The sequence below is a fragment of the Anolis sagrei genome, chromosome 6 (assembly GCF_037176765.1).
Source record: "Anolis sagrei isolate rAnoSag1 chromosome 6, rAnoSag1.mat, whole genome shotgun sequence".
Taxonomy (NCBI): domain Eukaryota; kingdom Metazoa; phylum Chordata; class Lepidosauria; order Squamata; family Dactyloidae; genus Anolis; species Anolis sagrei.
Genome location: NC_090026.1, coordinates 38,838,676 through 38,862,705, shown reverse-complemented (window position 1 = coordinate 38,862,705; position 24,030 = coordinate 38,838,676). Strand labels below are relative to the sequence as shown.

Below are 24,030 nucleotides of genomic sequence, written 5' to 3'. Positions count from 1 at the left end.
TTCTGAAGCAAATAATGAGTGTTTCTTTGTTAAGAAGACAGAAAAGGATAATGGAACAGACAGTTCAGTACATACAATTTTTCATCAGGAAAATCTTATTTTTCTGACCAATCTAAAGGGATAGAGTGGTACATTGGCTCCAAACTAAAATGCACATGGGTCTTCCAATCTGCCGGTGTAAATAAAGTCCAAAAAACATAAGTAGAGCTTTTGTGAAACACTTGGAAATTCCTTCTTTCCTTGCTAGAAGGTCTTTTGGGGACTGCAACTAGAGAATCTGCTTTATGGTCTCTCGAGACCTCTTTGCATTTGCAAAGATCTGTCTTTCCTTTTCTGTGTTGGAGAACCTCTGGAATCAACCTTTGCATTGCCCCTCTGCCTATGTTTAACCAGTTTCTAACTTATGGGCCATCTCCTGGAGTAAAGGTGATATTTCTGTGTGGAGCTTAAAGGGGAGAGTGCAGCTTGTGCCTCATGTGCAGAAAATAAAGGTCTATATGCAAAGAACAGATATGAACATGACCTCTGCCTGTCACCTCTGATAATGGCTCCTAATGACTCCTAAATGGTGTTCTGAGAGCAATGGAGTTGCAAGGCATGGGGAAAAGTCAAACAAATATAGCTAAGAATAGGTGACCTAGTTTGGCAAAGTTTCCATTAACTAGGAGTAAATAAAATAGTTAATCACTGATTGATATCTCAAATGATTACTCAATTTTTTTTGTCAGCAGGAGGAAGGGGATTTTGAAGGAAAATGCCAGTCCGCACTTTAAATGAGTCTTGGCTTGTCTCAAAATGGACATGGATTCAGGTTCTCATTTTTTAACCTGCCTCACATTGTTCAGATTGTGGCAGGAGGTATTTTCTTGCCTAAAAGCTTTCTTGTAAGTCATATTTATTGAGAATATGTCATAACAATAACTCAGGAGGACTAGAGTCATAAGAAACAAGCATGACATCTCAGAAATTAATATTAAAGTGACATGGACAGTCTGGACTCCATCCCACCTCTGCAACAAAATGGAGACAGACAATAAAACAATTCCATATGGTGGTCCATAATACTGCCACTTGAACCAACCCATATTACGTATCCTATGTAGATGGACGCTTAATTACTTTAAAAATATCTGTCCACTGGGTTTTTTTCTGTAGAAGTTGAGTGTCTTGAAGGGTTTAATTTCAAGATTTACTTTATAGAATCAAAGAATAAACATTGACATCCATCCAGTAGCAGGATCATTTGTTTTGATGCGGTTCTTGGTAAAGCAATAGCTCTATGGCACTGGACCTATTTGTGCAGGCTTCCTGGTATAAGTGGCACTGAAAATCCATTTGATTTGTAGAAAAAGGGATGTCTTCCTATGCTCTAACATACCTAGTACTGCTGCCATGTATTTTCAATAATTCCTTTGGTTAGGGCTAGCATCAGCACTGAGCATGCTCCACAATGCCACAAAATAATGCAACATTTTGAGAAGTGAGGGAAATACTTTTTTCAACTGCCACTCTCTTGTCCACTCAGGAGGGATAAAATGGATGCCTTAGTCCATTTGTATGATACTTGGTGATTCTAGCATTTTGTGTTATGTTCCACAACAAGGGCTAAAGACCACACAAGTAACTCCCAAAGATCAGTTGTATTTTTATGAGGCAAAGACACAGATTTTGTTTGCATCAGGCGGAAGCATAGCTTTATTAAAGGCCCCTTTACAACAGCATGCCCCAAATCTACCCCATGATGCCAATACAGTAAGATAGGTGGCTGGGGCAACGCCATACACTTTGTAGAAAGAGGGAATGAGATGATGAATTTTGAGGGTACTCTGGAACTAAATAGTTGGTATGAAAAATGTTCAACTGCTCGAAGGAAGTCTTCTCTTGCTTATAGATTTCAAGTCAGAAAATTAAGAGTTGCATTGGCAATTTTTGTGGAAAATTCAATTTTCCTTCCAGGTTTATCTGTTGTGTCCTGAAGAGAGAGGGAGAAAGAGAATAATTTCAGGATTGCAGTCTAAGAGTGTGGCACTGTTATCTCACTGAACCTGTCCATTCCTTTTAATGACAAAAATACAGCATTAAGCTAGATCAATGTTTCTCAACTTGGGTGTCAGGACCCCTGAGGAGGTGCGAGGATGTTTCAGAGGGGTTGCCAAAGACCATCGGAAAACATATTTCTGTGGATCTTAGGAACTCCTTTGGCAGAGAAGACTGAAGATCTCTCCGCCTGTTCTTTTCCTTTTTGGAAACAGACGTGAATACTCCCACTAAAAGCCCTCCTCCGCTGTGATTGGCTGGCCTCCCACACAAGGGGAGGGCTGTTTCTGAAACTCCAAGCAGGGAGGGGAGAGCAGGTGTGCTCGGCATATGGCAGTGTGGTGCACATGTGCGGGCAAGGGAGAGTGCATGAGGGTGGAAGAAGACTCAAGCCAGCAAGTTCCTTGAAGGCATGGGGGTTCTGTGTGGGAAGTTTGGCCCAATTCTATCATTGGTGGGGTTCATGATGCTCTTTGATTGTAAGTGAACTATAAATTCCAGCAACTACAACTCCCAAATGTCTAGATACATTTTCTCCAAACTCCACCAGTGTTCACATTTGGGCATATTGAGTAATTGTGCCAAGTTTGGTCCAAATCCATCATTTGAACTACAACTCCAAAACTCAAGGTCAATGCCCACCAAACCCTTCCAATATTTTCTGTTGGTCATGGGAGTTCTGTGTGCCAAGTTTTGGTTAAATTCCATTTTTGGAGAAGTTCAGAATGCTCTTTGATTGTAGGTGAACTATAAATCCCAGCAACCACAATTCCCAAGTGACAAAATCAACATCTCCCCCTAAACCCACCACTTATCACCACAACACGAGGAACTGTATTATGGGGTCAAGGCATTTGGAAGGTTGAGAAACACTGAGCTAGATCAGCCCTATGTGTAAGAAATTCAGCCAAAGAAAGAGCTCCTATTTAAAACAGTAATAGTAAACACTATTTTAGATATGATATAGTAGCCTAAATGTGCTATAAGCTCCTGATCTCATCCAATTTTTAAATCTCAGCAGGATCAGCCCTGGTTAATTTTTGAATGGGAGATTGCCAATGAGTATCAATTGAGCCAGGTGAGATTTCAAGGAAGGAACTGGCAAAAACCCCTCTGAGTATTCCCTACCTTTAAAAAAAATACCTATGAAACTCATGGGGTTGCCATAAGCTGACAAGCGACTTGAAGACAAGCACATAGATATCTAATTAATATTATTTAGAGTTAATAACAATAACTTTTAAAACAGTGGTTCTCAACCTGGGGTCCCCAGATGTTTATGGCCTACAACTCCAGAAATCACTGGGAGTTTACCAGCTGTTAGGATTTCTGGGAGTTGAAGGCCAAAAACATCTGGGGACCCCAGGTTGAGAACCACTGTTTTAAAACATTAAAATGTAAATTGTCCCAAGATTAATGGACTGGACTTAGGTATTGTAAGCATTAATGAGATTACAATGGGATGGAAGATTTCAGGGAGGAAGCAAGTATCACCCAGGGCAAGGTAGATAGTTGACATGTCTTGGCATTCCACAATATTAGGAACTAGTTCCTAATATGAGGAACTAGTTCCACAATATTAGGAACTTCTATTTCCCTTGTTTTTCTAATGCTTATCCAAGAAAGACATACTCTTCAATATTAATAGTAAGGAGAATTTTCTTACAGAATGACGTCCCCTTGTTAAGCAAGACTTATTTGCTTCAAGTCAACTCTGATTGATAGTGACCCTTCTTAATAAGATTTCTTTAAACGACAGTCAGCATTGCCTTCTTCTGAGATTGTGACTTCCATGGTTTTCCATGGCTGAACAGGGATTTGAACTCTAGTTTCCCAGAGTTCTAGTCTAAAATTCAAACCATTAAACCATACTGGCTCTCTTCTTAAGCATAGAACCCTATAGGACCTTCTTACCTTTTGAATCGGGATGAGAACGGATTGGAGAGGATCTAGTTGTACTTCCGCTGGACTGTCTGGAAATCCCACCTGCTGAGCTGCCACTGCTGTGGCCAGTGCTGGAGTGGGAAATCATAAATCAATAAGATCAAAAAATGATTTAAGATAGCCATACTATAAGCCACCATTTATCTATCCATCCATTACATTTATGTCTCATTTTTCACACAAAAAATACAATAGTTTATACAACTATGCGTAAAACATAACTATTAATGCTACAAAAACAACACTATGAAAAACTTTGCAAATGATGCAAAATTTGAGATTGTTTCGGGTGTATAAACTATTGCTACAGAAAGGCATAACTACTTAATGTTAACTAGATAACTAAATCTCTAGCTTTCTTTAGTTAACATTAGAAGTGTGTTAGTTTGAAACTTTAAAAAATCACTTAAAATTAAGAAAAATGAGAAAATATACATACGCAATGGATTTAAAAGAAAATTGGATAAAAATGTTCCACAGATGGTACACCACACCGAAACAATTGGCTAAAATGTATAAAACAGTTTCTGATAAGTGTTGGGAATGCCTGGAACAGGTTGGCTCCTTCTACCATATGTGGTGGACTTGCAAAGAAGCAGTAAAGTTTTGGAGGGTAATTCATGAAGAGACACAAAAGATTTTAAAAAGAACATTTATAAGAAAACCGGAGTATTATTTGTTAGGTTTTACAGATTTAGATCTACAACTGACGGAACAAGAGGATAAACTTTTTACATATATGACGACTGCCGCTAGAATTGTTTTTGCTAGAGAATGGAAGAAAGACTCAGCACCACCCGTACAGGAATGGGTGGAAAAAATCAGAGAAATAAAGGACATGGATGAATTGACTTTTTTGTTGAAGAAAAATACAGGTATGATACCAAGAAGAACGAATTGGGATAATCTCCATGAATATCTGGACAATTTGGGAAAATAAGAAACAAGAGAGACAATTTCTTTTTGAACTTATTTTATATTTTTGAATAATAAGAAGATATGATCCAAGAAGATGGAATGGAAGTCAGTTTTTTTTTCTTTTTTTGTGTGTTTTTGGTGTAATTTTGTAGATTTTTCTATTTTTTCCCTTTTTAATTTTTTTTAATTTTTTTTTTTTTAGGGGTTGTTTGGGATTTTAGTATATATTTTTTGTTTCTTCTTTTTTCTCCTTTTTTCTTTATTTCCTCACTTTCCTATACTTTATTGTTCTCACTCTTTCGTTGTAATCTATATAAAAATTAATAAAATTCTAATAAAAAAAAATTAAGAAAAATGAGCAACCTTTTCAGAAGTGTGACATCTTGCATTTTAATCCACCCACCCAAAAAATACCTTTCTGATATGCAGACTGAAGGAGAACATGAGTAAAATCGGCAGTACATAATCGAGTATGTGTCTTGGACTTCCAATGACATTTTAATTCAATGTTTGATATATTAGATGCCTGACAGCTCATGGTACTGTAGCATATTATCTGCATATGCTATATAACTTCTAGTATCCTAGTAGACAGGTTGTCCCAAGACATTTTATTGCCTGAGGATCAGCAGCCAATGGTGTTACTACTTGTCTAAGTCAACTAGCTGTCCTCAGTAGTAAAAAAAAAAAAACAATAGCAACATTATGTAAATAAAAAATTGCTACCCATGTATGACAGCAAAAATATACAATCTCAGATTACTTTTTTCCTCTTCTGAATGGTAGATTTTGCCTGAAATGTCTCTGTGGTCTACCTACGCAATATCATGCTGTCCTCCTTCTAACAGACAACGGTACGTCTGGATCTCCTGTTCCAGGCGACACTTGACATCCAAAAGCTCTCGATATTCTCGGTTCTGGCACTCCATCTCTGCCCTCAGCTCTCCTAGTTGCTGCTCCACACAAGATATTTGGTTCTGTATTTCAGCCAAGTGGCCATTATAGCGACATTCTGTCTCAGCCAAAGAGTCTTGCAGCGTATCCCTCTGAGGAATTCAAAAATGCAAAATTAAAATATGGTAAACGAGGAAACAAGCACAGGCTAATTGAAAATAACAATGTGTAGTTTCTTTTGGAAACTTTTCTTACAGCAAAACTGGAATTCTGTTGGGGCACCACACCATCCTAACTGTATTTTCAACACTGTTTTTTCAATACTTGTGGAACAAGTATCCAGATTGCTACAATGGATCTCAGTACCAGCAAGCAGACATGCAGGAACAGCTCTGCTTATTTCATGAACAGAACGATCTGTGATCACTTGAAGCATGCACGATGCTTCCCAGCGTCATTGGGACATGTCCCTTCATTCATGCAAATACCCTAACAGAACTTTACACTCTTTCACTTTTAAGCAGGATGTCTGCAATGTAAGACGTCCAGAGCATAACTTTCAATATTTTAATGATAAAAACTAGACTACATGGAGCCAAGCAACATTAAAATGTGGTCAAGATGGTCAAAATATTAATAAAGAAGAATACATAAGCTAGGGAACGGCTGCAGTAGTTTGCATTTGTCTGAGTCTACAGGGAAGAACAAAATTCCACCCCTTCCTTCTAGGCCTGGGTAACAACGCAAAAATTTGTTTCTAAAATCGATTTGTATTTGGGGGGTTTTTTTGTTTCGATATTTAGAATAATTACAAAATTTTCCTTTTAAAAAGTTCGATATTTACGAAATTTCGTAAATGGTAAAAAATTAACGAATCGATTTCCGAAACAATAACGAATCGATTCGTTAATGGCGGACGCGACCGCGAAATACGCTAAAAAACCTCCAAAAACTTCTGAAGCTTCCCTCTCCCTCTGTTCTTGACTGTTGGTGTGATATTATATATATTTTCACTAATTAAACCATAAAACTGACCCAGACATGCGGAAATAATAACGAAACGACCTCAGAACAATAACGAAACGAATACAATAACGAAATACGAAGCATTTACAAAACGTGTTTAAAAATTCGGTTTTTTTAATGATTGCTCCAGAATGGTTCGTTATCGTTTTGTAATTGGAAAAATTAACGAATTATTAACGAATTACGAATTAACGAAACCAAACCGCCCAGGCCTACTTCCTTCCTAAGCACAAGTTAATTAGGTGTGGGGAGAAAAGGAAATGTTAAAAGCAGCTGAAAAGGTGGAGTGGAAGAGGATTAATCAGCACCATCCCTGAAACTAGAATTGATGAAGCATTAAGGGACAGGAGTAGCATATTGTTCATTTGCATTTGGAAAAAAGGCTGGAACACTCTGATTCTTTATAGTGTTATAGTGTAATGGTGGCCAAAATCCAATTCTCTGAACCAACTGAAGTAGTATCGGTAAAATTTACAGGTATGTTGACTCAACCAATGGCTCAAAAGGTTTACTTCAGTTGTGTCTAACTAATAGTATTTAGGTCAATTACCTCAGATAATTCCACACAATAAATCTGATTATCCTTCTCCTTTTTCTCATAACAGTTGTCCCTTTTCACTCTTTCTGTGATTTTTCCACTTAGCTCCCCTCTCCCCAACCAGCATGACCTCCACTTCGCTCCCACCTATACCATTACATGCCCATGTGGAATAATTCAGACACGTACAACCTTCTAGGTACATTAAAACCATGTGGAGCTCCATACCTGCCTCAAAGCTAGATTTTTTTATGAGTTCCATAGAATAGTAACCAAAACATTTCTTTACAGTCTTGACATTTGTTCTTGACACAAAGGTGGAACATCGCACACAGTTAACAACACTTCTTTGCCATCTCAGATACAGTTTTACAAAATAGATTAAGAAAGTTGATTTGTTGGGTCTAACGTTATGAATGCAGAGATACTATACATACCAAACTAAGTTGAGCCTGTAAATCAATTTCTAAAGTTTGCAGCTGGCGTTTCAGGTCAACAATTTGATTATTACAATCTTCAGCTTCTTTGCTGCTGTTGCAGACCTCCAGATTCACTTCCTCCATCTGAAAAGGCAGGAAACACAAAATTAGAAGAGGCATTCTGTTTTGTTTCTTAGGGCCCTTCCATACAGCTATATAACCCTGAATATCAAGGCAGAATAACCCACAACATCAGCTTTGAATTGGAATATCTGATTCCACACTGCCATATATCCCAGTTAAAAGCTGTGTGGAAGGGGTCTTAGATCTCACTGAGTAAATGAGACTTGCTCTGTTTAGTTACTTATTAATCCAATTTTATTAAGTCTTGTGATATGATTTGTGATACCTTTACTTATTAAATAGGGCACAATATGAAGATGTAGGGAACAAAGGGGAAGCATCATACAGCAGATGAAGGGGGTTGAACTTGCCCATTCATAGCACCCCAATGGCGGACCACACAAGTGAACAGGTCTCATTAATTATAAAATACTATTCCATTCTACTACAATTAAAATAATAGTAGGATGTTTTATAATTGATGCTTTAATTGTTTTAATTGTAATTGTTATTATAATTGTGTTCAGCATCTAATGGTTGCCAGTTGTGAGCTGCCCCGAGGTCCCCCCTCCCCCTGAGAAGGATGGTATATAAATGTTTGAAATAAATAATAAATAATAATACTCATTTATACAAATCGGCTATCACACACAAATACATATAAATCGCTGGCCCCTTCTGTCATCTTTTTGGGGATACATGTTCTTTGGTTTGTTAGCAATGTATAATTAGCATAAATCAATTAATTCTCTCTCCCCCATCCCTACAATACTTGACTGGACATGACTTTCTATCTTGCATGTGTGACCTACCTTACTTTCATACCACTTCTCAACTTCTCTACGGTTATTCTCAATCATGTTTTCATATTGGCATCTCAGCTCATCCAGGACCTTTTTCAGGTCAGGCCCTGGGCAGGTATTGACCTCCACACTGACATCCCCACTGGATTGTTTCTTCAGATGCTTTGATTCCTGCAAGGTACAAGTTTTGATTAAGATGGAATGAACCATTGTCAGAGGGAAGAAAATTTCTCTTCCCAGTAATATGATTCTGTTAAGAGCAGAGATGGGCCCTCATTTATATGGGGCTCATGAGAACTCAAGGCTCACCTCTTCATGATTCTTCTTGAGGCAACACAGCTCCTCCCGGAGAGACTCAAGTTGTGCCTCAAGGTCAGATCTACATAGGGTCAATTGATCCAGGACTTGGCGTAAGCCATTAATATCGGCTTCCACATTCTGACAAAGGGCCAGCTCAGTCTCATACCTGCAAAAAAAGGAAATGTGTAGATAGATAGATAGATAGATAGATAGATAGATAGATAGAGGGTTCCACCCATGTGTTACCCATTTGCATTGCAGGCCTTTTGAGAATAGCATGTTTATGAACACATGAGGAGAATGAAGAATGCTTCCCGCAGTGACACCCAGTGGGTAACTTAAGAGGGACTCACTTCATTCTGAAGTCATCTGCAGTCATCCGATTATTATCAATATCCAAGACAAGCTTGCTGTTTTCAACAGTGGCACAAACAATCTGCAAGACAAGAAGCAATACAATCTGAGTGTTGCCATCTGCTTCTGCTTGGTGCAGAGACCATCATTTGTTGCATTTCGGCTCTCCATTTTTCTTTCTATACTATGATGGTTTATTTCCATGGCTATTCTCAATCAATGGGGTCGCCCTGGACTTCTTATGTTTCTCTCCTTCTATGACTCCAGCTAACCTAGAAAGTCCATTACCTATTACTTCTGTAATGCAATTTCCATCTCCCCCAAGGATGTTTGATTCCTTGAAAACCTGTTTCTGTCACTTTTACCATTATGCCACTGTCAGATAAGACAGCAAAACTTGAGGGAAGATCTTTTCTATTTTTAAAAAATGTAATTATTTTAGAACAGGGTAGACCACCACAGTGGAGTCAGTTTGCCTGCACATTCCCATGATGAGGCATATTTCCTGAGTTTTGCTTGAATTTCAACTGAAAATCTAATCCAGAATCTTCTGGATATTGATACTTCTGGGGCTTGGGCCTATTTTCAACCAATTTCCAGAGTAGACTCTAGACTACTTTATGTAAAAGTGCAGTTCCAAATGATATTTGTGAGGTGTAAGCAGTCCCCTAAAAGCAATATAGATATCTGGAAGCTTTGGGGTCTCAAGGAGAACTTGAAGACTCATGATTATAGTTCTCCAAACCCTGTTTTAAAAGATAGCATTTTCTTTTTTCTAATTACTTAACAACTTCTCCCCTTGTTCTAGGCATAAAAATCAAGTGCAAAACATTGTAAACATGGCTAAATCTAACCAAAGCAAATACAATGATCCAATGAGTATTTGGATCTTGGACCGTCCTACACTGCGGCATATTTAGTGTATTGGCCATCCAACTCTATATTAGATAGAGGTATAATGTCCCCACCTGATTTTTAAGGTCTTCAATTTGTTGGTAGTAAGAGCCATAATCCTTTGCCTCATTGATTGGGCCTTGTCGATCATACCACTCCTTAATTTTGCACTCGAGTTGACCATTTTCTTCCTCCAAGCATCGCACTTTGTCCAGGTAAGATGCCAGGCGGTCATTGAGATTCTGCATGGTCATCTTTTCATCGCAGGAGAGCAAAGGAGCCTCATTGCAAATACCAAATCCACTTCCATGATGCCCAAAGCGGTTTGTGCCATACCCACCACCATACCCACAACCTAGAGCACCTCCAGCAAAGCTACTGTCAATGCCACTTCCCCCATAACTCATTCCACCGCAGTAGCTCCTTGCAGACATACCGCATCTAGCAGGGGAGGAACATCTTCCAGAATTAGCCCTTGCACCACTACCACCAGTGACACAGCTACCACTGCTGCTTCTCCCTTTTGAATACATCGTTGTAGTGGTATGTTTGGAGCTGAAGCTCATAATGAAAGAATCTTAGAAGCTAGACCAAACACCAAGAAAAAGCCAAAGACACACACATGCACAGATGCACACACAGCTTGAGAGAAATAGTTTACTGAAGATTTTGGCATCCACACAGTTTGCATTTATACTTTATGCTATGTGGGTGTTGCCGCAAGGATGTCATGGTGTCTTCCTCTTCTACAAGGCTGGCTCATCAGGTTGGCTCCACCAAGAAAAATTGTTCTTGAGGCAAATGTGACTCTGTAAATCTCATTTACATGAGTAAGGCCTTTGACAGTGTCAGCAACTTTCTTCCAAAAATACTATCAGGAGCAGTCACATGAATCATTTAATTTTCCCCACACACAAAATTTTACGAGAAAGCATCATGAAACAACACTGCCTTAAACTATTAGCAAGGAATAAATAATTACATCTTTCGGTAACAAAGGATTCTTCTATCATCATTAGACATCTTGTGATTTTAATTTTGTTTTGATTTGATTTTGAGTTCAATTAACATGTAATAGTTTTCTCATTTTCAGAGTATGGGTCAAATCACAAATACATATTTTCTTCAAGGAAAAAAAAACCTGAGCAATGGTCTGTTTATCATTCCTCCTAAGGATTTTTGGTCTCCTTGACAGAATTAGGTCATCAGACTAAGTCTATGTCTAGCCATAATACTTCGGGGTACTCTGCTCAGAATTGCCGTAGATACAGATGAGAGCTTTCTAGGGCCTTTTGAGGTCCACATGGCTGCCTCAGCTGACAGTGCCTTGACATCAGTGTCCTGTCCTCCTGGGCGACGTGACTTCTGGTGAGGTCACAAGAGGGCATCCAGCCATGTAACAACCCAAAGTAAGGGCACCAGAAATGTTTTCCAGGGAACTGTTTTGGGTTGGTGAAACAGTGGTGGGGTTTTTTGGCATGTGGATATTGGTCCACCCTGGATCAAGTCCAGTCAAGCCATCCACACCTAAAAGAAAAAGATCAGAGATTCCTGGATGCTCCAGAGATACTAGAGCTATACTCTGACATGGAGGACCCTTCCAGACAGGCTCAATCTTGGGAGGAACTGGGATATTTTATCCCAGTTCCTCCTGGGATTGAAGCCCCATACCTCCCCCAAACTCCGGGCTTTCCCTCGTGGGTGTCTACATGCCCCTCCCAGGTCAACCAGATAATATGGAGCCAGTCCCCAACCCCCCATTTAGCCCCAAAACTTATATGGTAGGCCAGGTTGCATGTTCAGGCCCCTCCGGTGAAAGCTCCCATGCATAAAAATGTTGTTTCGAGAGGCTGAGGGAAGAAGGAAATCCCTCCCTCCCCCTAACTCCTGATGTGTCATTTTGATGCTCCATGTCTGTCTGGAAGGTTCCTGAGTGTCAGGGTATAGCTCTAGAGAGGGCAAAAGAAAATCCATGTGCTCCATAGACAATGGCTGAGATCCTGCCTCAAATGTTTAGATATTGCAGCTATCCAACACTTTAAACCCATCTTAAAACCCAGCCATATTAAATTAGTGAGGTTTGTTCTGCTGGTGAATAAAGCACTACAGAATGATGTGAACAACCTCTCCAGCTAATGAGCAAAGTTGCAATGGAAATTTGCAGCAGGTTCTTGCAGAGATCATGATTTTGAATCCCCACAGCTGTATTTGCTGATACAATGGAGTTGGTTATGTCATCCTGCATTGCTATGACTATGAATGATGAATTGGGATTTAAGGTGAATTTCAGGGACATTGGCCATCGTGACAATAGTGCATGTAACTTAAATGAGAATACAAAGCAGTTGCAATTTTTTAAATCTGACTTACATCATGTTTTACCAACCCCTGTTCTAGACATATGGCCTCTTCCCTGTCTTGTACAACATTAATAGTCCAGACAGAGTATACCCTTCCTACCTCCTTGGCAATTATTCAGGTACTTCTGATTCCAGCCCTGCCTGGCTGTCTGCCGATCCACTTGCTAGACCTGACCTTGCAAAGACTCCATTCCATCTACTTTAACTGTGACTACCCATAAATAAACATATATGCAAGCATGAATTGCCATTCTCACGCTGTGGTTATACATCTGAGCATAACTTCCAGTGTCACAACTTCCTATTACACAACATATTAAAGATGCAGTCCTGGATATTGAGCTTCTACACAATATCCAGGACTGCATCTTTAATAATTTTAATCTATATAAATAAACATGTAATATTTGTTTGTGGGAGTAACTCAACTAAAAAACCAATGGACGAATTGACACCAAATTTGGACACAATACACCAGGCATGTAGCCAGGGGGGGAGGGGCTTGAGGGCCTTCACCCCTCCCCCCCCGAAATTCTCATGGTGGTTCGCGAGAAGGACTTACTGGTCCATTATTTAAACTGTTATGTTATTCATATCATGATCTGATCACCATGCTCAATATATCCCATATGCATGGGGGTATTGGGGTAATGATACAAAAGGTTTGCTAGGGTAGACCCTCTTTCACTCAGACTCAGCCTCCCCCCCCCCCCCCCGAATCAAACTCAGCCCCTCCTGAATCAAAATCCTGAGTACAGACCTGCAATACACCTATCAGACCAACAAGTGACCATCACTCATAAAAACACTGAAAAACACAGTGGAAGAGACTTAAAAAGCCAAAAATAAAAATAAAAATACATTACAATGCATGCACAAAACCACATATATACAAATATACACATATATACACACACAAAACACATATACACAGACTGGGCCACAGCAACGCATGGCAGGGGATGGCTAGTGATTAATAGTACTGTCATTCTTGGCAATAGCAAGCTTTCAGTTTATTGTAAATTGGACTTGGGCGGAATCTTGTGCCTCTTTTGCAGACTCTTCCTAATGCATCCTTTCTTCATATACACTGGATGACACCAAAGCACTCTAATCAAGTTGACCCTTTCTTACAATCATTGGCCAGGTGGTTGTAAAGAGGATAAATAATAACGTCTCTCTTTTTATCTATCCTCTCTCTCTTGTTCTGTATTCAACTTTTAAACCCATTGCCCATTATTTTCCTATGAAAGCAGACTTTATTTTATACCTGAGCAGTTCAGGCCGTGAGAAAACCTGGAATTTCTTGAAGGAGTCAATAATGTGATGCCGCTGGGGAAAATTCTCATTCATATATGCAATTACCTAGATTGAGAGATAAGGAACCAGAACTCCACAAGATACCTTTCAATTTAAACCTGAAAGTTTGGAATTCTCTACCAGTTTGGGGTGGGAACAATAATGCAGTTTGTCATGAGGTTTTAGTTTGAATTGCAAAATATGAGATGCAGCGTAAAAATTCAAATTACAAGGGTTGCTGTTTTGTTGTTGCGTGCCTTCAAGTAATTTTCAGCTTATGAGAACCCTAAGGCAAACCTATCATGCTGTTTTCTTGGCAAGATTTGTTGAGTGAGGGTTTGCCTTTGCCCTCCAGTGAAGTTGAGAGAATGTGACTTGCCCAAGGTCACCCAGTGGGTTTCCGTGATTGAGCAGGTATTCACATCCTGGTCTCCAAAGTCCTAAACCAACACTTAAACCATTATACCACACTCTCTCCCTATTAGGGAGGGGGCATTTAGAATTCTCAGCCAAAAATCTCTAACATTTCACCAAGCTAAAACAAACAAACCCAGAATACCATAGGGTATTGCCATGGCAATTAAAGTGGAATCAGAATGCTTTCAATGTGCAGTGTGAAAAGACCACAATGTGCAGTGTGAAAAGACACACCTGCCCATCTTCCCAAAATAAAACATCTAGACTTTCCTTTATAGAATCATAAAGGGGCAGACACAGTTGCTCTATGATGCATTATCAGCACAAGTAAGGTTGGGTTGTTGTAGGTTTTTCAGGCTATATGGCCATGTTCTAGAAGCATTATCTCCTGATGTTTCGCCTGCATCTGTGGCAAGCATCAGAGGTTGTGAGGTCTCTGAGGATGCTTACCATAATTTCACAACCTCTGAGGACGCTTGCCATAGATACAGGTGAAACTTCAGGAGAGAATGCTTCTAGAACATGGCCATATAGCCTGAAAAACCTACAACCCAGTGATTCTGGCCATGAAAGCCTTTGACAATACTTATTTATTTATTTATCGTGTCAGGGGCAACCAGACAATTGTATTACATTTCTAACAGAACAAAACAAAATTCAACAATACACAAGTACAGTTGTCACTTAAATAAACATCCAATATAAGTTGTCACTAACATAAAGCTCCAACCAGGTAAACCTTTTGCTAATTGTTGAGGATTTATTCTCATTAGTGATTGACCAACTTGGCCTCCATCCTATTAGTAGTCTTAGTTGCAGTAGGTCTATAGATTCAGCTGTTGAATGATGAGTCAGTGTGTATGTGAACTTCATGGATTCAGTGGGGCTATTCTATATAAAGCATTCTTGACTTTCTTGGGGTAGATGTAAATCCATTAACTCTTGGTAGGCTGGGGAACTTGCCCTTATTTGTCTGTGACTTTGGTCTGACAAATTTCAGTTGTATTGAAACTGGTTTAGAACAGGATGTCCTGAAGAGAGCTGGTGGCCTCTTCAGAATTTTGCCACGCATAGGTTCCTATTTACTTTGGTTTCACATACTAATGGAATTATAATTACCATCTGAGCAGCAGACTTATTCTCCACAGACTGATCCATCAGAAATAGCATCTATCCTTAGGGTATTGTTGGGGGGTGGAAGAAATTATTGTCCTTAGGAACAAATCTTTGGTATGTTCTGGATGTGGGACCAGGCCTTTGGGTAAGCTGGCAGATGGACAAAGACAAGGACAACCAGAGCAGGAAAGGACAATGACAATGCTGGATGGATTATGGAATTATAAATCGGTGAACATTGGCCACAGGATGATTTTATTACTGTTATTGTATTGATATGATGTTTTAACTAGTGACAATTGTTGATGTTAAATTGTAAATTGTATATTGTACTTTGTGAATTGTTGGGCATCGAATTGTGCCTTTTTTTGTAAGCCGCCCTGAGTCCCCCCTAGGGGGTTGAGAAGGGAGGGGTAGAAGCGCTCCAAATAAATAAATAAATTCTGGTGACACAATTTTCCTCCCCTCATCTTGACTCCCTTTTCATGCTGCAATTCACCTGCCCAAAATAAAAGTCTCCAATGAAAGCTTTGACTTGGAGATGGTCCCAATCTCTCTAAAAGGATTCACACAATAAAGGAAATATACAGTAGGCTCTTGGTATCTGCTGGGATGTGGTTCCAGGACCCTCCATGGTTACCAAAATCCATGGATGCTCAAGTCCTGTTACATACAACAATGCAGCAAAATGTGTTTCATGCTTCCTTCAGTCAAGGGATATCTTTATATGAAGATATTCCCTCTTCTTTCTACGTGAATCTCACATTTCAAGCTTGAACTAATACAATTCTTGATGTGATATGCGTTTCCATCTCAAAGCCAATTAATTGCTTGAATGCAATTTATGTATGTATTTTTCATTTTGTTAAATAGCCACCCAGACTTTGTCTGGAAGAGAAAGTGCTTCCCTCCTACTTCCCATGGTCTCAAGAGTTGCACAGGTCTCCAATCCGCAACCATTTCCATTTTTTAAATAAACACAAATGTACATTGCATTCACATAACGAACACTGTAATTTGCTTCCTCATTCATAAATATTTATGTATATACTTATGGCATCTCTGGGACTGATTTCTACCTCTTACAGATTGTACCCATACTGCAAAATTATATAGATTTGATACCACATTAACTACCACGGCTCAATGCGATGGAATTCTAAGATTTTGTTGGGCACTCTGCTGCCATCACAAACTACAAATCCCAAGATTTCCTAGAATGCAGTTATGGCAGTTAAAGTGGTGTCAAACTGCTATAATTCCACACTGTGGGTACAGCTTTAATAATAGAGCGGACTCACAGAAGTCAGTGGAACTTAACATTGGTCAATTTCAATTCTGTTGTCAGATATGGGCAAAGTGGAGCTAGAAGGCTATGTACAGGTTGGTGAAATGCTTGAGAGCTCTACTAAGATGGGTTAAAAAAACCTTTAAGATAAAATTTATAAAATTATGCACCTCATTTAAATTGAAGGTTACCTAACATTAATTAAAATTAATACTTTAATAACAAGCATTATTTTTTCACTACTTATCAAGAAATCCAGACACTCATGTAATAAATTATTATTTATCATATATTTAGATATAAATCAATCTTAAATGTTTTTTGATTTGTTTTAATTAATAGGATATTAAAAATGATATTGCGTATTGATGCAATTGTAAGGAATGAACATGACTATGATAATTCCTATTTCATTGACTATCAATTGTACTTCATCTGTTTTAATCTTATAATAGTTTTAATCTTGTTAATAGTCTAATTCTACTTTAATGTTGACTCTTTGTATGCTTTTAATTATACTGTGCTCTTTTTAATTTGGAAGCCAATTACAAATAAGCCATGTCATATAGCTACCTGCTGTCAAAATTCTGAACACAGATTAAGCATTTGTTTCTATTGGAATAAAAATGGGTAATGCATAAAGTTAATATATGAGTCTGTTTGCAGCAAATGTATTGTACAGTATAGTACAGTAAGTAGATGTACAGTACAGTATAGTATAGTATAGTCAGAGGCAGCCCTAGGTAATTTTCAACGGTAAGCAAACAGTATTTTGGCACACACACCCCCAACCAATCACTGATATATATATTCTGTTCGTCGTGGGAGCTCTGTGTGCCATATTTGGTTCAATTCCATCATTGGTGGAGTTCAGAATGCTCTTTGATTGTAGGTGAACTATACATCCCAGTAACTACAACTCGCATATGTCAAGGTCTATTTTCCCCCAAGAGCGCCTCAAGAGCGCCCCTGGGCAAAATCAACTATATTGCAAAGGCTTACTTTGCGTAATGGTTGAGCCGCCCCTGAGTATACTACAGTTTTAAGCATAATTCAGTTAACATGAAGCCAATAAGCGATGTACCTGTAATGCTAAATAGATACAGTTTGTAAGTAAATCAACTATGTTACCTTTTAACGAAGACTAGGTAAGGTAAACCTAAAGATTTCCCCTGACATTAATTAAGTCAAGTCGTGTCCAACTCTGGGGGTTGGTGCTAATCTCCATTTCTAAGTCGAAGAACTGGCATTGTCTGTAGACACCTCCAAGGTCATGTGGCCGGCATGAGTGCCTGGAGCGCTGTTACCTTCCCATCAGAGCTGTATCTATTGATCTATTAGTGCTTTACTTATCATATAATATAATATATTGTATTGTATATACATATAATATTTATAATATTATAATGTAACGCAATATAATACTAATACTAATAATACAATATTATAATTATAATTTTATATTACATGTAATATTACTAATAATATTACAATATAATGGTAGAGTACAATATAGTAATATATAATACTGATATTGTACTATGCTAATAATATAATATATTGTATGTATATGTATTTTGTAAGCCGCTCTGAGTCCCCTTTGGGACGAGAAGGGTGGCATATAAATGTCTTAGATATAGATAGATAGATAGATAGATAGATAGATAGATAGATAGATGGATGGATGGATGGATGTACCTCAGGTAGAACACAGCCCATAGCTACCCCTCCCCAAGGTGGGGGAATATAGGAAAGAAAAAGAACCAGAGTGAAGCTATCTCCTTTGTGCCAAGTAGAGAAGATTCACCAGAAGCAATTCTGAAATCTGAGGTCCCTTCCACACAACTGAATAAAACCCCACATTATCTGCTTTGAACTGGAATATAGGGCAGTGTGGATAGACTCAGATAACTCGATTCTAAGCAGATATTGTGGAATTTTCTGCCTTGCTATTCTAGGTTATCTGACTGTGTGGAAAGGCTCTGACAGTTCTGGACAGCCATGAGATGACAAGCAGGTTCAGGATGCTAGAGGCACACCCAAAGTGATGCTGGTTTTCAAAGTATTTATAAAAGCACAGAATGTCCCTTTTTGCATCCAAATGTAAAGAAGGCCACTCATTCTTAGATGAATAGAAAATACCTGTAATTGTTTTTTAAGTGAGGCTTAATGCACTTACATAGCCCTGTAGGGAATCTGGTGTTCCACCTTCTTATTAAAGATCTCAAATAACAGTGCAGCGCTAAGGACAGGTCACCAAAAGGCATTCCTGGAAAAAGGGTGGTTAAAGCTTGGGAGATCTTATCTATAGGAACAAAATAAACAACAACCCTGGGCTCACCTCAAATGTAATGTGGACTGCATGGTGCCCTCCAGTGTATATCCTGGGTTTTCTGTCCTAAACTCAACTTTGCTCCAGCGTTAATAGGATACTCCAGAATTTACAGCAGTATCAGTCTATACTGCGAGATCAGGTCTGTTTTGGTTTGATTCACTGTCCAGAAAGATATCACTACCACTTTTTCCCTACAAGGAAAGGAGATGGTTCATCTCCATGTCGCCATCACTGTTCCCAACCAGCCACAAAGTTTAGTACAAGCACATGGCCATTGTGATTGCATCTCCTGATATCAGAATGTGGCACCTACATGACCAGAAGGAAGACTGATCAACACTTTCCTTCCTTGCTTGCTAGTAATGTGGGCAAATGCAACCACAACAGACAGGCATTCTCTGGGATGTCTGTGACCGGCAGCAAGCAATGTCAAAGAAGATAAGATGATGACCCAGTGTAGCTGGTACAGCCTTGGCAGTGAACTCTGTGGGGAAATTGACCATAGAATCACATTGGAGAACCTACACATTTCTAGATAAGTGATCTATCTAAGAAAAAAAACCTTTAGATCATCCACAACAACTAGTGGAAGCTGACCATAGAGTTATGTTATGTGACTTAAAGATTCTTAGGACCTCATCACATGGATGAGGCCCAAGAAATAGTAAAAAAAGATTTATCAAAAGTGGTATAGAACCCTAGCTCAGCATATATGATAAAGGAGTCCAGCTCAAACTGTTGGTATTGTAAAAAAGGGAAAGGATGGTTTACACATTAGGCCTGGGTAACAACGGAAAAATTTGTTTCTAAAATCGATTCGTTTTTTGGGGGGTTTTGCGTTTTGTTATTTAAAATAATTACAAAATTTTCCTTTTAAAAAGTTCAATATTTACGAAATTTCGTAAATGTGAAAAAAATTACAAAACATTAACGAATCGATTTCCGAAATAATAACGAATCGATTCGTTAATGGCGGACGCGATCGCGAAATATGCTAAAAAACCTCCAAAAACTTCTGAAGCTTCCCTCTCCCTCTGTTGTTGACTGTTGGTGTGATATTATAATTTTTTTCACTAATTAAACAAAAAACAACCATAAAACTTGCCCCAGACATGCGGAAATAATAACGAAACGATCTCAAAACAATAACAAAACGAATACAATAACGAAATACGAAGCATTTACAAAACGTATTTAAAAATTCATTTTTTAAAAAAATTGCTCCAGAATGGTTCGTTATCGTTTTGTAATTAAAAAAATTAACGAATTATTAACGAATTACGAATTAACGAAACTAAACCGCCCAGCCCTATTACACATATGTGGTGGGAATGTGAGGAAGTGGAGAGATTCTGGAAGAGGGCATTAGAACAAATAAATGGGTTATTCAAGGTAAATTTGTACATTGGGCTGGGACTGTTGGAAATTGGAATGTTGGGCCTACAAACGCTGAAGAAAGAAGACCAACAAACTTTGATGGTGATGGTTAAAGCTACCCATACTGTAATAGCATTGGGATGGAAGGATAAAAAACGGACAATGGGCAGATGGAACGAATACACTTATGAACAAGTACAATCGGATATTTTGGGAATAATACAACAAGATATACCATAATCTATAAAAATACAAAGAATTAAAGAGAACTGGTTAAGATATGTGAAATGGGTTGAAGAATGGAAAGCTGATGATCAGATAAAGGAGAAAATGGACAGAATCCTGGACTGGCTGCACTTAAAAAATGCTTTGCTGTAAAGTTGGAGGGAGGGGGAAGGGAAAAGGGGGGTCAAAAATGTAATGGTTTATGGATGTATATAAAGTAAGTTTATTTCGATGGATTAGATGGATACTATTGCAATAAAAAAACATTTAAAAACATGGATGAGGTCCAGCAGGGTGATTCGTCACCACCCATGACAAATCAGCGAGGCAGTGGGGCAATCCCAGCACCCCACCTTGCCCACAGCCAATGCTTCCCCATTCCGCAGCCACTGTTGCTTGACCCTGTAGTTTTCTACAGAACACATGAAGCCTCCTGTGTTCTGAGGGAAGCCTTCTGCACTACTTTCAGAACACTTCCTCCACAGGGCCTTACTGGAAGTCACCGTACATAATGTGATGGTTTCTTGTGAGAAGAAAGTGTCCTGAAAGCACCTTAGGACACTTAATTTGCCTCATGTGATAAGCCTGTATGAAAGAACATGTTAATTAAATTCATAATTCATTTGTGGGTTTCACAAAAAAGTGAAACTCACAAATGTGGAGGGCAGCTATGTGCATTACATTCCCCAAAGCCTGCTGTCATCATGGCCATGGGTCCTCCAATTAGTGTCCCTCCAGAGATGAGATCCAACACATTTTATAGCAACTGCTAGGACTCTAATTTGCACAACAGATAGGCCAGTTCCAAGTTAATGGGTTATCTAATTAAATCCATGCATACAAAAGTGTTAACATCTTGGGTAGTTGGAACACAGAAACAATATGGTGGATTGGATGCAATCCCAGACAACCATCTCTGCTGCAAAACCCTTCTGATAAATCCTTGCACTTGCTGTTGTCCATCTTTCCGCTTAGGAAAGCACCCAAGTCCTTCTCCAGATACAATCTCAACAAGAGTAAACATTAGTAAAATAAAATTATGGATGGAAGATCCTCTGGGCAGGGAGAAGAGACTCTAATAACTATAATTGGTCATGAGAAATGCTTGTTAGGGAAGACAGGTTTTGGCATAGTGTCTGATTATTGCAGTGCTTCTCTCATAGTGGAATTGCTTAACAAACGGCCTCCAGCATAAGACATCTCAGCCACAACATTCCAGTCTCTCACTCAGTTGTTTACTTTCTTGAGACTGTAGGGAAAAAGATTCTGGCTAAACATTAGGAAAAACATCCTGACGGTAAGAAATGTTAGATAGTGGTATGCTCTGCCTCAAAATGTGATAGTCTCCTTTTTTAGGAGTTTTTAAACAGAGGCTGGATAGTCATTTTTGGGAGTGCTTTGATTGTGTATTTCTGCATGGTAAGAAATTTCATGGCTTTTCAACTCTTTTCTATGATCTATGAGCTCTCTCTATGTGTGTGTATGTATGTGTGTGTATTCATTCCTCTGTCTTTCCCACATGGAGAAGGAAAGAGGAGAATCGAAGCATGTTTAGCTGGTGCTTGCAGAATTTTAAAGTACTGGAATAAGCAGAGAATGACTTTCCCAGATTGCTGGGAGGATGCGGGAAAGGACTATGTGGAGAATTTCTTAGATCAGTTCAGGAACTTCCACTAGTTAAAAGTTCATTTCCCTAGCTGTGATATATTTTTGTGGAGAACATATGTGGTTGAAACAGCAAGTCAAGAAGCTCCACCAGACAACTTAGACAATAACCCAGTTGTGTTAAAGGTATAGCTATACTTCCTAAACCACTAAATAATGTCATTCCTTCACTCATCTCCAAATTGTTGTAAGGCTTGCAGAGATATCCACAAAACCTTTCCAGAGATCAACCCTAAGGACAAATTGTTACCCCAACCATACTAATGAAAGTTCAGCATAGTTTATTTATTTATTTATTTATTTATTTATTTATTATTTGCAGTATTTATATTCTGCCCTTTTCACCCTGCAGGGGACTCAGGGTGTACATATACATGGCAAACATTCAATGCCATAGACACACAACATATATGACACACAGAAGCTATTTAACTTTCCAGCTTTTTCATGAGGGTATTCTGGCCACCAGGGGAGCTGTCGCTTCACCATCCATTTGTGACACTGATGAAGTACTTCATTCTTTGCATGCTTGCTGGAGATTTTTGTGGTCTCGTAAATTAGCCTTCCCGCATAAGCGGTACCTAAATTTCCTACTTGACAGATGCAACTGTCTTTTGGGCTGCAAAGATTGACAGCAAGCTACACAAATTGGTCAGCAGCTAACTCTGACCCAGGCTGGCTTCGAACTCATGACCTTTTGGTCAGTAGTGATCTTAATGTAACTGACTCCCAGACAGTTGTGCCACAGTCCCGGTGCATAGTCAACGGATACAGAACACACTGAACTCCTGACTGGAATGGAGGGGCAGTGGCTGAAGGAAAAGGAATGGAGTACCTTGCAAGAGGACATAGGTGGCCTTCCAGAACCTTGAATAGGGCACTTTACATTCCAACATTATGTTGCATATCCCACCTGCAGAATAGCTCAAAAACTTTTTCATCCCAAAGAAAGGATTTTTTTTTTTCGTGTCAGGAGCAACTGCTCCTGTTGTGAGGTAATTGGCCGTTGCCCAGGGGACGCCTGGATGATTTCTGATGTTTTATCATCCTTGTGGGAGGCTTCCCGCATGAGGAGCTGGAGCCGATAGAGGGAGCTCATCCACCTCTCCCGGAGTTCGAACCTTTGACCTGTCGGTCTTCAGTCCTGCCAGCACAAGGCATTAGCCCACTGCGCCACCGGGGGCTCCAAAGAAAGGAATGTTACACTGAGAAGTGCATTGGTTTCATAATGGTGACTTCCCCAATCATTGTGCAAAGCTTGTTTAACATCATTTTTATCTTATTGCCTGCCATAATTAGTTTGCAATGTTTGCATAATGCCTGAGAGTCACCTTCTGTGAAGGCTTTTTTTGTGTCTTTGATGCATTAAGCAGAGTGCATGATGAGAGAAAATAACACAGGAAACATAATGAATGTGGTCTTTTAATTTGTGTGCATGTATTAGACATAAAGAGAGAGACATTAGATTTTAATTTTATTTTGTATGTTTATTTAATTCTTGAATATTCTATGTTTCAGAATGTAAAGCATGGAAGATGTTGGGGTTGCAATTTTTGCTTCTAATAATGACGTTGTCCCATGCATCTTTAATAAATGCAAGAAGTTAGGCTCCAGTCAGTCTCGTTTCTTGCTCTCAAAAGGAATTCATTTTAGTCTTACTCTTACCCAAACATTTTCATGAAGGACAAATTAGTACTA

At 39.0% G+C, this 24,030-nt stretch overlaps 1 protein-coding gene across 1 annotated transcript; it reads right to left on the bottom strand.

Annotated features, from left to right (window-relative positions):
• Positions 1-1,649: 1,649 nt before the first annotated feature.
• LOC132778239 (keratin, type I cytoskeletal 19-like) lies at positions 1,650-10,924 on the bottom strand. Its single transcript, XM_060781008.2, has 8 exons — positions 10,325-10,924; positions 9,356-9,438; positions 9,012-9,168; positions 8,712-8,873; positions 7,795-7,920; positions 5,719-5,945; positions 3,952-4,052; positions 1,650-1,972 (listed from the first exon to the last, which is right to left on the bottom strand). Exons 1-8 carry the CDS (start codon positions 10,814-10,816, stop codon positions 1,959-1,961), a joined length of 1,362 nt encoding a protein of 453 aa, XP_060636991.1. The 5' UTR covers positions 10,817-10,924; the 3' UTR covers positions 1,650-1,958.
• Between the last annotated feature and the right edge of the window lie 13,106 nt (positions 10,925-24,030).

Excerpts from the sequence above, each read along its gene's own strand:
- LOC132778239 (XM_060781008.2), bottom strand. The coding sequence starts at position 10,816 with ATGAGCTTCAGCTCCAAACATACCACTACAACGATGTATTCAAAAGGG. Across the intron at positions 9,169-9,355 it reads GCAGATGACTTCAGAATGAA|GTATGAGACTGAGCTGGCCC; the intron begins GTGAGTCCCTCT and ends CTTTTTTTGCAG. Across the intron at positions 7,921-8,711 it reads AGAAGTGGTATGAAAGTAAG|ATGGAGGAAGTGAATCTGGA; the intron begins GTAGGTCACACA and ends CTGCCTTTTCAG.